This window comes from Impatiens glandulifera, chromosome 5 (genome assembly GCF_907164915.1).
Source record: "Impatiens glandulifera chromosome 5, dImpGla2.1, whole genome shotgun sequence".
NCBI lineage: Eukaryota > Viridiplantae > Streptophyta > Magnoliopsida > Ericales > Balsaminaceae > Impatiens > Impatiens glandulifera.
Window position 1 is genome coordinate 21,152,599 of NC_061866.1, and position 10,856 is coordinate 21,163,454.

At 33.7% G+C, this 10,856-nt stretch overlaps 1 protein-coding gene across 2 annotated transcripts; it reads left to right on the plus strand.

Annotated features, from left to right (window-relative positions):
- The first annotated feature begins 5,047 nt into the window (after positions 1 to 5,047).
- On the plus strand, positions 5,048 to 10,396 carry LOC124940467 (transcription factor bHLH48). Of its 2 annotated transcripts, XM_047480990.1 has the most exons (8): positions 5,048 to 5,222; positions 5,293 to 5,759; positions 5,830 to 5,958; positions 6,053 to 6,118; positions 7,000 to 7,068; positions 9,186 to 9,257; positions 9,776 to 9,989; positions 10,076 to 10,396. In XM_047480990.1, exons 2-8 carry the CDS (start codon positions 5,298 to 5,300, stop codon positions 10,111 to 10,113), a joined length of 1,050 nt encoding a protein of 349 aa, XP_047336946.1. In that variant the 5' UTR covers positions 5,048 to 5,222; positions 5,293 to 5,297; the 3' UTR covers positions 10,114 to 10,396. The 2 variants fall into 2 exon arrangements, with proteins under 2 accessions (XP_047336946.1, XP_047336945.1); XM_047480989.1 differs by lacking the exon at positions 5,048 to 5,222 and having other exon boundaries at positions 5,238 to 5,759.
- Positions 10,397 to 10,856: the final 460 nt, after the last annotated feature.

The following is a 10,856-nucleotide window of genomic DNA, read 5'->3' on the forward strand; positions in this document are numbered from 1 at the left end:
TTCTGGGCTGAAGCCATGAGCACTGCAGTGTATGTGATCAACCGTTCTCCCTCCAAGCCATTGAATAATAAGTGTGCAGAAAGCGTCTGGTCAGGTAAAGATGTTAATTATGACTATTTACGTGTTTTTGGTTGCAGAGCTTTTGTGCATGTTCCAAAAGATGAGAGGTCTAAGCTAGATGCAAAAACCAGACAATGCATATTTTTGGGGTATGGTGATGAAAAGTGGGGATACAGGTGTTATGACCCAGTTGATAAGAATGTTTTGAGAAGCTGGGATGTGGTATTCCTTGAAGATCAGACTATTGAGAATTTTGAAGATGGTGAAAAGCTTGATGCATACATACGTGACCTTTCTGGTCTTGAGTTGTCTCATGATGTTGAGGAGACAAGGCCACATGTAGCTTCAGACTCAGATAGTGATGATGATGTTCCTCAGGATCAAGCTGTAGGCCATGGAAATGATACTAATACTGAAACTGATCTTGGTGATAATATTGAGGTTGATTTTGAAGTTCAACAAGAAGATGGAAATCAACAGAATCAACAAACAGAGGTACTTCGGAGGTCTACTAGGGAGAAAAGATCAAGTTCTAAGTATCCTGCTACAGAGTATGTTCTTCTAACTGATTGTGGGGAGCCTATATGCTATAAGGAGGCTCTTGAGGATGCTCATAAGAAAGAATGGCTAGCTGCCATGGATGAAGAGATGAAGTCATTGCTGAAAAATGGCACATATGATCTAGTTGAAAGACCAGAGAACAGAAAAGTATTACAAAATAAATGGGTGTACAAGATCAAGCAAGAAGGTGATGATAGCAAGACAAGATACAAGGCTAGGCTGGTTGTCAAAGGTTTTGGCCAGAGGCATGGAATCGATTATGATGAGATTTTCTCACCGGTAGTGAAGATGACTTCTATTCAGGTGGTGTTAAGTCTAGCTGCTTGTATGGATCTTGAGGTTGAACAACTTGATGTCAAGACTGCATTTCTCCATGGTGATTTGGATGAAGATGTTTATATGGAGCAACCTGAAGGTTATAATAAGAAAGGTGAGGAAAGCAAGGTGTGCAAACTTGTCAAAAGTCTGTATGGTTTGAAGCAAGCACCAAGGCAGTGGTATCTTAAGTTTGAGTCGTTCATGACCATCCATGGGTACATGAAGACGTCTACAGATCATTGTGTCTTTGTGCAAAAGTTTGCTTCTAATGATTTTATTATACTTCTCCTATATGTTGATGACATGCTGATTGTTGGGAGAGACAAGCTCAAGATTGCCAAGTTGAAAAAGGATTTGGCTAAGTCTTTTGAGATGAAAGACTTGGGTCAAGCAAGACAAATTCTTGGAATGCAGGTCATTCGTGATCGGGTGAAGAAAAGGCTATGGTTATCTCAAGAGAGATATATTGAGAAGATTCTAAAACGATTCTGTATGGACAAGGCAAAGCCAGTTGCTTGTCCATTGGCTACACACTTGAAAATAAACAAGACAATGTCTCCCAAGGATGAAGAGGAAAGACAAGAAATGTGTAGTATTCCATATGCTTCAGCAATAGGCAGTCTGATGTATACAATGGTCTGTACAAGACCGGATATAGCTCATGCAGTTGGAGTACTTAGTCGTTCTCTTTCAAATCCTGGTAAGATACACTGGGAAGCGGTTAAGTGGCTAATGAGATATCTTCGAGGGACCTCCAAATACGCTTTGTGTTATGGTACTAGAAAGTCACATGTTGAAGGGTTTTCTGATTCAAATATGAGTGGTGATATTGACACAATGAGATCAACTTCAGGGTATTTGTTTACTTTTGGAGGAGGAGCTGTATCATGGCAGTCTCGTCTACAGAAATGTGTTGCTTTGTCTACTACAGAAGCTGAATATATTGCCATTACTGAATGTTGTAAAGAAATGAGATGGATGAAAGAATTGTTGAAAGAAATTAGCATTGCACAAGACAGGTTTGTGGTGTTTAGTGACTCACAGAGTGCTATACATGTGAGCAAGAATCCAAGTTTCCATTCACGTTCAAAACACATCCAAAGAAGGTACCATTGGATCCGTGAAGTGTTCGAGAAGAAGGAGTTATACTTGGAGAAAGTGCATACAGATGAGAACGGGTCAGATATGATGACAAAGGGCTTGCCAAGAGGAAAGCATGAGATATGTTGTGCCAAAGCCGGAATGGTTCTGGCAGAAGTGTCACGATGATGAATGTTGATAGCAACATTCTCCCATGGCTCGGAAGGGGGAGAATTGTTGGTGTTCCTTGCCATTACGGGCGGTTTTTTTTAAATTCCGGGTAAACGGGTCAGGGTTTTCTTTTTTAGAAAACGGGTTAGAGTATAAATACTTTTTTGGGTATTTTTCTCATAACAGAGCAAATAGAGAGAGAGTGAATTACAGATCTAAGGTTTCAGGTTTCCTTCTTATTCTTGTTCTTTGGCTGATCCAGAGTGAGAGATTGGGGGAGCTTTTGATTGTGGAGTAGTCCAATCATTCCTAGTGTAATCACTTCTTTCATTTGAGAACAGGGCATGTAAGTTTCTACTATTGACATTTGTTTGATTTAGTGAAACTTATCCCTCCCGTGGACGTAGGTCGATTTTGACCGAACCACGTATATTGTGTTGTCGTTTATTGCTTTGTGCTATTTCAGTTCTTGGTAATCTGTTTATCGTCATAGACGATTTGGAATCTGATTTGCTACAGGTTTTGATTTCTAAGAAGATCCATAGTTTTGCTGTTGCAAAACCCAACACACTCTTATCTCGATTCTTATTCGTTTTTTAATATTCATTGTCTTTATTTAGTTTATTTTAAAAGAATCTCGACAATATTTCTTCATATTTTTATAAAACAAATGATTACCATCGGACCTATAGTTAAGGATGCCTACGTATCCTCTCGAATCAAGTCGAAACATAGTTTAAAGTGAAAAACGTTGGTTTTCTTTTTGAAATACCGTTAGTGAAATTTTCTTTCGGACTCTCTTGGTTGAGATCTCGATAGTCGATACATACTCGTATTTTCTCATCCTTCTTGGCTATTGGAACAACATTGGCAATCCAATTAGGATACTCGACAACCTAAAGAAATCTTGCGTCCAATTGTTTATGCACTCTTCATTCATTTTATCCACAATGTTTGCCCGCATGCATCTAAATTTTTTCTTGACTCGTTTGACGTCGGGATAGGGTGAATATGGTGTTCGATAATCTCGGAATTAATTCTTGACATATCTCGATAGGACCACGCAAAGGCGTCTTTGTTTGATTTTAAAAGTTCAATTAAATATTAACGTTCGTTTTCGTTTAAAATTTTCCATCTTAAAAAAATTTGAGATTATTTCGTTGTGTTTAAATTGACTTCAATAATTTTTTTTCTACTGAAGAAATAACATCATTTTTTATTTTTTAAATTACGTTTTATTTATAGGTCATAAGATGATGCATTAGAACAAATTGTATACTTAGAAATAAATTCTTCTTTAACTAAAATGTCATTATGGATTACAAACTCGTGTTTAAAAGGAGGTGGAGGGTATTAATATTTTTCTACAAAAGATCTAAACCAATCTTCTACAATTATCCCTCATATCTCAAAAGTTTGTGCCTTGACGATATCGAACGTCTAAGAAGACGTATAAGGATCTTCTTCATTGTTTGAAACATATGAGTTGGTGAATATTATATCAATGAAGTTTCCCATTTAGCGTCTGGTGGGGTTGTCGTTCTTCTAATTTCCGTTCCACATGTGCTACATTAGCTTTGTCCTCCGTGAATAGTTTGAACATGTCCTTGATCCCATCTCTCCAATCCGTTAGTCTTCTCCTAATCACACAAGTAGAAATGTTCGGTATAAAAGGGAAATTGAAAAAAAAAAATTAAACCTAGGATAATGTTTAAGGGAGAAAGGGTTAACAAAAGTTTCAAGGGAAGTTAAAACATATCACATTTCCTCCTTCTCTAACAAAATAACATTTAACGTTGGAAGAATTGAGATGCGCAAAATAACATTTTACGAAAAAGTTGATCAGAGGGGGAGTGACACCATAAATGCACAAATTCATGGTAGTTAATCTAATATTTAGATATGTACCCATTTATACTAGTAGACAATTAAATATGGATAGCAATTAAGATCTTTCTGGGTTTGAATACCAAAAAAAATCGACAGACTTGATTCCATAATGCATGAAAAATAAATCCTTGAACAACTATTAAAAAAAAAAAAAAAATAACCTGAAAATCCTTATCATAAATTTCTAAAAAAGTGTTTTATTTTTTAATACTCACTTAATACTTCCTAAAATAAAATAAAATAAAAAACTTAGACTATTAAAAAAAAGGAATAACAACATTTAAAGATATATTTTATACATAAATATATAGAAATAAAATAAAATGCAGACAATTTACTATTTATAAAAACATAAAATCTATATATATAATGATGCTTAATTTTGAAAGTGTCTGGATTGTCGGGTGGTCGAAAGCCGTGGTTAATTTGGATATATATAATATATATGTGAGAGTAAATGGATACTTGAATCGAATTGTGGGTTGACCCGTCCATAAATTTAAAACGGTTAAAAATAAAATTAAAAATGTTATAAGTATGGTTTAAACTCGCAACCTAACAAAAATAAGTACAACTCTTTAACCAACTAGGCTAATAACATCTTATATTTTAAATTCAACACCAAATTTGATGAACGCACAACGTTGTAATAATATATTTTTATCCGTTTACATCGCGCGGGTATCTTCGTAGTAGAGTTAAAATGAAATTAATTTTATTAATTATAGAAAAAAGTGTTTTAAAATGTGAAATAAAATGTAATATTCTAGAAAATGTGTATAAATGCAAGAAAATGACGCATCATCTTCTACGATTAAAACTGTGTCGGGTTAGGCCTTTGTACGGTCCCCGCCCTACAGGCTACAGTTGCGCTTTCCTCATCCTCCTCCACTTCCTTTCTCATACACTCAATCATCTCTCTCTTTTGCTTTCAGAGAGAGAGAGAGGCACCAAGCATCATTGACGCAGCAACATTGCTTTCCCTATACTTCAAATGGTTATTATGAAGCTGTAATTAACTACTCTGCGGGAAGGAAGAGATCGACAGCCATTGAAGGAATGTAAGAGATCTGTAGGGGAGACTGAAAGACACCCATTATCTCTCTTTCATATTTCCTGCTTAGGGTTTCATAGTCCATTTTATTCTCTCAAGTTCAAATTTAACTCGACTTGTCCTATTGAGAGAGCTGTAGATTCGGGTCAGTTTACTTCATTTGATGGAAGGAATCGTAGAATCTAAAGCTAGATCCACCAACTACGGCGGTATTCTAGGCACCCAATCTGTTCAATTTGGCGAAGAAGAAATTCATCGGGTAATGGGTACACAGGCGCCCGAGACTGGTAGTTCCTTCACCGCACTTCTCGAACTTCCGTCTAATCAAGCAGTAGAGCTCTTGCACTCGTCGGGATTTGATGCTTCTCGGGCTGCTCATTCCAGCGAAAATTGGAACACTCAGTCTTTCCCATCAAACACCGCTCTGCTTGAACGGGCGGCAAAGTTCTCCGAAACTTCCATTGAGACTAGCTCAGTTCCGTCAAGTTCAAGCGCTAATTCGCAGAAGGTGAAGTCAGAACCATTTGATTCAGAGACAAAGCCAAATATATCCTCAGATCAACCCGAACATGTGATTACTAGCACTCAAAAAAGATCAGCGAAGCGAAAGGAGATAGAGAAGAAGGTATTATTATTAAAATGAAACCCTGAAACAAAAAGCTGAAGTAATTCACCACTAACTATGTTTGAAATAGGGTAAAGGAACTGGCAAGAAAATAAAGAAGGTGATTAACAAGAATCCCGAGGACAAAGAAATGCTTCCGTACGTTCATGTTCGAGCTCGTCGGGGTCAAGCTACAGACAGCCATAGCTTAGCTGAGAGAGTAAGCCGGTTTTAGATCTTAATTAATCATGTTTACAATCATCATCTCAATATATTTGATTGATTTAGTTATTGTTGTAATACTAATAATACAGGCTCGGAGAGAGAAAATTAATGCCCGGATGAAGCTACTTCAAGAACTGGTCCCCGGATGTGACAAGGTTGGCCACTTAGCTGTCTTTCTCTTGTAATCTAGTTTATAAGTATGATTATATCTTTAGGTTATGCCTTAAAAGCTGTAATGTCATTCTAGACACCTTTTAGGGAAAAGGTAATTAGCCTTTTACCAGAAATGTGAACAAACAACCCTCTTAACAAGTCTATTGGGTGTTTTGGCATCTTTATAAAAATGGGGTTAACAATAAATTATTGGGAAAGTTCACACGGTTCCCCAATTTGACAGCTCTAAACCACAATTTGGTATAAATATCTTTCTTCTTTCTTACTTTTATACCAAGCCCTTGTTTCAAAAATAACTTTTTATTTTGACCAAGCCCTTAATATTTTTTAAACCAAATAACTTAGAGGTTATTTTAAAATGCTTATTATAATAACCCTAGTACTATTTATCTGTTATTCTGTTTTTTCAAAATGAACTAATAATATTTCAGTGCTACCCAATTATTACATATACAATGGTTGTTGACACAAGAAGTTTTGGTACAGATCTTGTGGATGAATGTGTCTTTTGAATTAATAGAGATTCTGATAGTCAACCCTACCTATATATAGAAATGAGATTCTGCCCAAGCCTTTTTTATCTCATGTCTCCATAACATCTTATATGAAATCAATATTTTTTAGTGGATTTATAGTTTGCAGAAGATGAACTCATTTCATATCAATTAACTTTCTTTGATGAAATTTCTCTTCAAAAAATAATTAATCCTATTCCTATGTGATAAATCCATGGTTGCTCATAAGTGTACTCTTTTCTTTCACTGTCGAAAACCTACTAGCAGAAATTCAACATATTATTTTTGAAATGTTTTAAATTGTTTAAGTATATCAATCATCATCATGACACGTAGTATCTCTTCAGATTTCAGGTACAGCAATGGTGCTCGATGAGATTATTAATCATGTGCAGTCTCTACAACGTCAAGTGGAGGTCAGACATGGACATTTGTTGTTTAAATTTACATTAACTAGGTGTATACCCATGCTATGCACGGCCAATAATGAAAATATATTTTGATTGACACTACTAATTTTAACTTTTAATTGAGCAATTTGTTGAAGGCATAGTTCTGCATTTTGTAAATAGATTTTAGATTTAATCAACTAGGGAAGCTTAAGTGAAAGAAGTTTTGTTTAAGAGGCATGAAGGCTCAGGTCTGATTCCCACTAAGAATGCCCGAAGTTGAAGTGGTGGGGGCTATGAATGTCGGGACAGAGCTAGTTCCTAAATTAATGGAAAAAAAGATAAATAAATAGATTTTGAATTTCTCTTAATAGTTGAAAAGATGAATCCAATTAGTTAAGATTCCCACCAAAAGTAGAATAGCTTCATGTGTATTTTCATCCTCAAACTTATCGGGAAATGCTAGAACCAATGAATGTAAATTAGTAAGGGGTAGGCTCATTATTTGACCAAATACCTTCTCAAGTTGATGATTACAAAAAGTCAAAATTTTGATGGAATCTTCGATGTTTGGCATTAAAATACTCAACAATTAAAAAGTGAAACATCAAATGATAATCTAACCTACCACCAGACATAAGAAGTTTTGTTTAAGAGGCATGAAGGCTCAGGTCTGATTCCCACTAAGAATGCCCGAAGTTGAAGTGGTGGGGGCTATGAATGTCGGGACAGAGCTAGTTCCTAAATTAATGGAAAAAAAGATAAATAAATAGATTTTGAATTTCTCTTAATAGTTGAAAAGATGAATCCAATTAGTTAAGATTCCCACCAAAAGTAGAATAGCTTCATGTGTATTTTCATCCTCAAACTTATCGGGAAATGCTAGAACCAATGAATGTAAATTAGTAAGGGGTAGGCTCATTATTTGACCAAATACCTTCTCAAGTTGATGATTACAAAAAGTCAAAATTTTGATGGAATCTTCGATATTTGGCATTAAAATACTCAACAATTAAAAAGTGAAACATCAAATGATAATCTAACCTACCACCAGACATAAAAGTGAAACACATGAGTTCCAACTCCATGTAAGGCCTTGTTCGTTTCAGGTTATTTAAATAACTTAGAGGGAGAAAATAATGATTATGGGTGATGATTTTGAGAAAATGAGATGTTTTTTTTGGTAAAAAGACTTAAAAGGTATTCATATATATAAATATAATAAATAATAATAATTTAAAATAGAGGGTATTTTAGTATTTTGGTTAATGAATTGATTGATTTGATGAATGAGAGAGGAAGTGATGTGATAATTGATTTTGTTGGGTTATTTGAAAAACCTGAATAAGAACAAGGCCTAAGATGACTTTCTCAAGTAAAATATATATATATTTGAAATGTAAAACTTTGTATTAATAGTGTTTCTGCGAAGGGACTAGTTGGAAAATAATTAAAGAGAATATTGTTATAAGGGAAAACTATATAAAAGACATGTTAAGATTGAAGATAGTAGAGGACTAAACAAACTTCTAGCATCATTCTACCATTGTTTTGAAAGATCTTAAGTTGTAAATACTTTATTATTATTATAGATAAGTGAGTGTAGATAATTTGTATGTAAGACCATGAAGGTAATTTTCACACTTTATTATTATAGTTAAAAGAATGGATAGAAAGAAGCTTTCTGTAAAGATAAATGAGAGATACATTGAGGCCTCACATATTTGGATTTAACTTTTCCTATATGCATTAAAAATCACAATTTCCTATATTTCTCACTATTTAAAAATATCAGAATTTCAACCAAAAAGAAAACAGGGAGCTTAGGATAATCTTTTGCCCTCCTCTCATGCTTCCTCAGAAATTACAATAATGTATATAAATTTGCATAGTGGAACTGTTCTGACAGTAGGATTTTTTTTAACCTTCTTGCATTCTGATATCTTCCACTCTTATATTGGTATAGAAGTTGGATGTTCAAAGACTGCTGAAACTTTGTCAGTTTCTCCTCATATAATTTATTTTGAATTATCTGTTTTAGCTGTTGATTCTAATATATGTTCTGTTAATTTTATGTTTCTTTTCATGTGTACGGTGCACTATGCTTGTTTGTTACACGAATTGAAAATTCATTTACTTTGCAGTTTTTGTCTATGAGGCTTTCTTCTGTTAATCCAAGGATTGATTTCAACATTGACAGTCTATTGGCCGTAGAAGTAAGTTTTCAGTAATCATTCTCATTGATAGCCAAATAAAATGTTCACATTGAAGATTGTAGTACACTATGTTGAAGTAGGCGGTTAGCTAGAAAGTTATTATTTTATTTCTTATTTGGTATAATATTTATTAGGATAATGATCAGATTATTTTTTAGATCATAATAGAAACTATAGTAACTTTTGTTGCTTCATTTGGTATATAGATTTTTTGATCGATCATATTATTTTTACATTATTGTGATTTTTGGAAAACATAACAAATGTAGATTTTTTATCAAACATGTAAAAGAGTTTGGTAACAAAGCAGCAGCCCAATGTTGATGAAGGAAACTAGAAACACAAATATACATGATGGGCATGACTAGAATATCCAACATTTATCATGATCATATAGTTACTTTATGCTTACTAAGGAACATAGAAGAAGTCTTGAATCATTCTTTCACATTTCTTATGTTAGGACTATGCTTTGATGATTCTCTGAATGACTATGTTGATGACTTGAAAACATGCAGAGTAGATCCCCTGCAGAGACTAACTTCCCAGGAATGGTCATACCACCAATGTGGTCGGAAGGGCAAGGGCAGTTGAATAGCACCAGAAATCAATATCAACAGTTGTGGCCTCTTGATGGATTTCATCATCCAGTTTGGGGAAGACAGAATAATCCTAATTTTATTATTACGCCAGACAACTCATTAATGAGTTATGATTCATCAGCCAACTCAGGTTCGTAATTTTGATATCAAATGAATTGTTGCCAAATTGGACCTTAAATATTTGGTCATTTAGATGGTTTGATCTTGTTTGTGCAGCACCATTGCATTCAAGTCAGACAAAAATGGAGATTTGAAGAGAGCTCACACAAGTAGTAGGTATTTTATGTACATATATCAGTACAAATTGAACAAACCGTTATTCAGCTGGGAAAATCCAGATTTTAAGATAAAATTGATTTTGGCCTATTTTATTAGTATCAATACTAGCTTAGAGCAACAATTAGAGAGTGTCATGATATTTCATTTATGAAAATACTACATTATTATTATTATGCATCTATTTAAGGGAGTTCACTCTCTAATTGGAGATGTAGAAGAACATATACATTTTCAGAAACTTGATTTGACTTATTTTTATTCCCTCTTTCTATGTATTTGCTTTTTAGTTGACCTCTTATGTTTATGCCCTTGTTACCATTGATAAAATGCTGATTTTAACTTAATTTAATTGAATTTAAATAGTTAGGTGATTTTAAATCATATTATAAAAAACATTTATTTATATAAGCATTTAATACTTCAAATTAGGTAGGAGATGAGTATCTTTAAAACGTCAGAATTATTGTTTTCTTTTATTGCTGTTAAAACCTCAGAATTCTCTATAGATTAGGTTTAAGCCATTTGTTTTTGAGTTTTATTTGAATAAACTTTGGATTCTTTAAAAAATTTAATTGGTCTTTATTTTAAAAAAGAGTGTTTTAAAAAACATTAAAATGTATTATTATATATTGTTTATAAATAGAGGATATTTTAGTGAATGAATGAATAAATTAATTTGTTTGTTGAGATATTAATTTTTTATACTAATTTATATTTA

Excerpts from the sequence above, each read along its gene's own strand:
- LOC124940467 (XM_047480990.1), top strand. The coding sequence starts at position 5,298 with ATGGAAGGAATCGTAGAATCTAAAGCTAGATCCACCAACTACGGCGGT. Across the intron at positions 7,069-9,185 it reads CTCTACAACGTCAAGTGGAG|TTTTTGTCTATGAGGCTTTC; the intron begins GTCAGACATGGA and ends TTTACTTTGCAG. Across the intron at positions 9,990-10,075 it reads TGATTCATCAGCCAACTCAG|CACCATTGCATTCAAGTCAG; the intron begins GTTCGTAATTTT and ends TTGTTTGTGCAG.